The sequence below is a fragment of the Cynara cardunculus genome (genome assembly GCF_001531365.2).
Source record: "Cynara cardunculus var. scolymus isolate 2C chromosome LG 17, CcrdV1, whole genome shotgun sequence".
NCBI lineage: Eukaryota > Viridiplantae > Streptophyta > Magnoliopsida > Asterales > Asteraceae > Cynara > Cynara cardunculus.
Genome location: NC_037544.1, coordinates 11,748,989 through 11,751,429, shown reverse-complemented (window position 1 = coordinate 11,751,429; position 2,441 = coordinate 11,748,989). Strand labels below are relative to the sequence as shown.

Below are 2,441 nucleotides of genomic sequence, written 5' to 3'. Positions count from 1 at the left end.
CAATTTAATAGCCTAAATCCTGGGAGCTGCTTATCTTCGTGTGCTTTTCTTAATAGATTGAACAACTCTTTTGCCATGAATATTTGTATTATGACAATCATGGCCCATATATAGAGATGTCCCATGTAGACAACAAATATAAAGCCACCAATCATCCAAATAGTTGAATAAGCACGGACCAACATTGACTTGTACTTATTTTGATCTTTTGCCAGTAACTTGGTTCCATTTGCTTGGTCAACATCACCTGGAACCTCATTTGAACCTTTACGGCGCCGAAYTCGCCCATGCATAACTGGGACATTACCGTCGCTCTCCTTTATCATGATTCTACAAGACTATGTACTCAACAGAAAACATAAACAGCGTAATGCAGTAAACATGATTTAGAGGGCTCTCTGGTCTGTCTATCCTCTGGTCCTTCAAGACGACTATCTTCAGAATCCTATTCTGGATAAGGCTAATCCTTTTTTTTGGATAATGCTTATCTTATTCAGTTATCATGAATTATTGCCTATATAAGTAGTGTTTCAGGTAGAGAAAAAGATACGAGAGCAAATAGAGAATTTATTGTAAACACATAGATTCAGATACATCTCATGAGAGTCGATTAGGGTTCTTGAGAGTTTTTAATTTCCAATTCAATAAAGAAAGCACCGTCGATTTCTATTTCATCTTTCTTCTACAAATTTCTCTTGAATTTCCTTATTAAATTGTTCTATTGTTAGATCTGGGATTTAACACATTTCATGTATCAAATCTCAAAAAGTTCTTAACCGATGAAACATTGGTCATACCGTTGGGAGATGTACAAATTAATGATCATCTGCCCTTCGTTGAAAAACCAATAGAAATCATGGATAGAGAAGTCGAGCAGTTGAGGCGTAGCAAAATCCCAATTGTAAAAGTTCATTGGACTTCGAGGCATGGACCGGAGTACACGTGGGAAAGAGAGGATTTTTTGAAAAGCAAGTATCCCCACTTGTTCTCAAACGAGTCATGATCTAGGAATTGACGAATAAAATTTCGGGACGAAATTCTTCTGGCATGGGGAGACTGTGACATCCGTCATTTTGGAGCATCAGGTTAGCACCTTTATAGAGTTTCTATATTTAGAATTATATTTTATTAGGATCTAGTCATGTTGATTTGAATTCATCTGGCTTAGTTCCCAAAATGTAGTTCAGAAAACCTTGTTTCGACATGTAACTGATAAAGTTAACTTATGTAATGCCAAATATGTTAAAAATGCTCCAAATATAATAAAGTTGATATTATAAAGTCCAAATTAAAATATAAAAGTCTCATTTGAATGTCCAAATAATTTTACCAAAAAATGTGAAACTTTGATTTAATAATGATATTTTTATCAATATTTGACAAATTGTATTTTGTTATAAATTTAAATGGACTATTTTGTTTATATGAAAAATAAAAAAATTTACGGTTTTGGGCTCTATTAAGGCCAGCCCATTTTCTTTCTTTAAACCCACATATAAATACCCCACATATAAAAAAATTTATGGTTCTGATTTTTCTTCTAAAACGTACTTTGATGAGTTATCTTTCTAATGCAACTAGTCTCACTCAAAAATATTATGTTTTGAGCTTTCAAGTTCTTGATACAAGATTATGGTGCAAAAAGAGCATTGCTGACAGAATCTTGCATGTATCTTAAATCGGTTATATCTTCTTCAAAACTCAATGGAAATGGGTGATTCTTTTTCTGGAGGTTACCCTTATGTGTTAGCTTTAAAATAAAGTTAAAATCACTGAAAAATGATGAGTTTAGGCCCCCTAAATGGCCGTCACTCGAAAAGTGTGCAATCTGTCTTGGGGACTGTCTCACTCAAAGTTGTAGGGTATTAATGAGTGCCTTAAACCCATCCAAAATTCTTGATATTTGGGAAACATCTGTTTAACTCATTATTATTGATGATATAAAAATTTAGACACAAAATGACTTTTCGAAGTTTTTTTTTACAGTGATTTGTGAGACCAAAAATTCTAGAAACATAATTTATATTCTGTCCAAATGACCGCTTTTTGTGCAAAGGATTTTGATTTTAAAATATATAATTTCTGGACTATTTTTAGAGCAAATAATATAAGTATCAACTTTAATTCATAAAAACTTGTTGGCATTACATAAGATATAATTTGACTTTATCTTTATTGAGACCCGTTAGGTGATCCAATTATTGGATTTCAGACTGTTTAGGAAGGTTAGGCCAGACGTTTAACGCTTCAAACGTCATCAAGTTCTTGGATATTCATCAGCTAACTTGTGAGTATTCACGACCCACATTTAATGCTTTTTGTTTATTTAAACTGGGGGAAAATCATGAAGTTATGCAAACTATACTGTTATTTATAAAATTGTGGGACTAAAGAACTGTTTAGTCAAGATTTGTTTATGTCATGAAATATTGACAGTTTTG

General features: G+C 32.8%; 1 protein-coding gene across 1 annotated transcript in view; it reads right to left on the bottom strand.

Annotated features, from left to right (window-relative positions):
* Positions 1 to 326, bottom strand: part of LOC112499852 (phosphatidate cytidylyltransferase 1-like) — a 3,411-nt gene extending 3,085 nt beyond the window's left edge. The window contains exon 1 of the mRNA XM_025103126.1: positions 149 to 326. Within this exon, the coding sequence (XP_024958894.1) occupies positions 149 to 326 (178 nt within the window). The remainder of the gene's footprint in view (positions 1 to 148) is intronic.
* Positions 327 to 2,441: the final 2,115 nt, after the last annotated feature.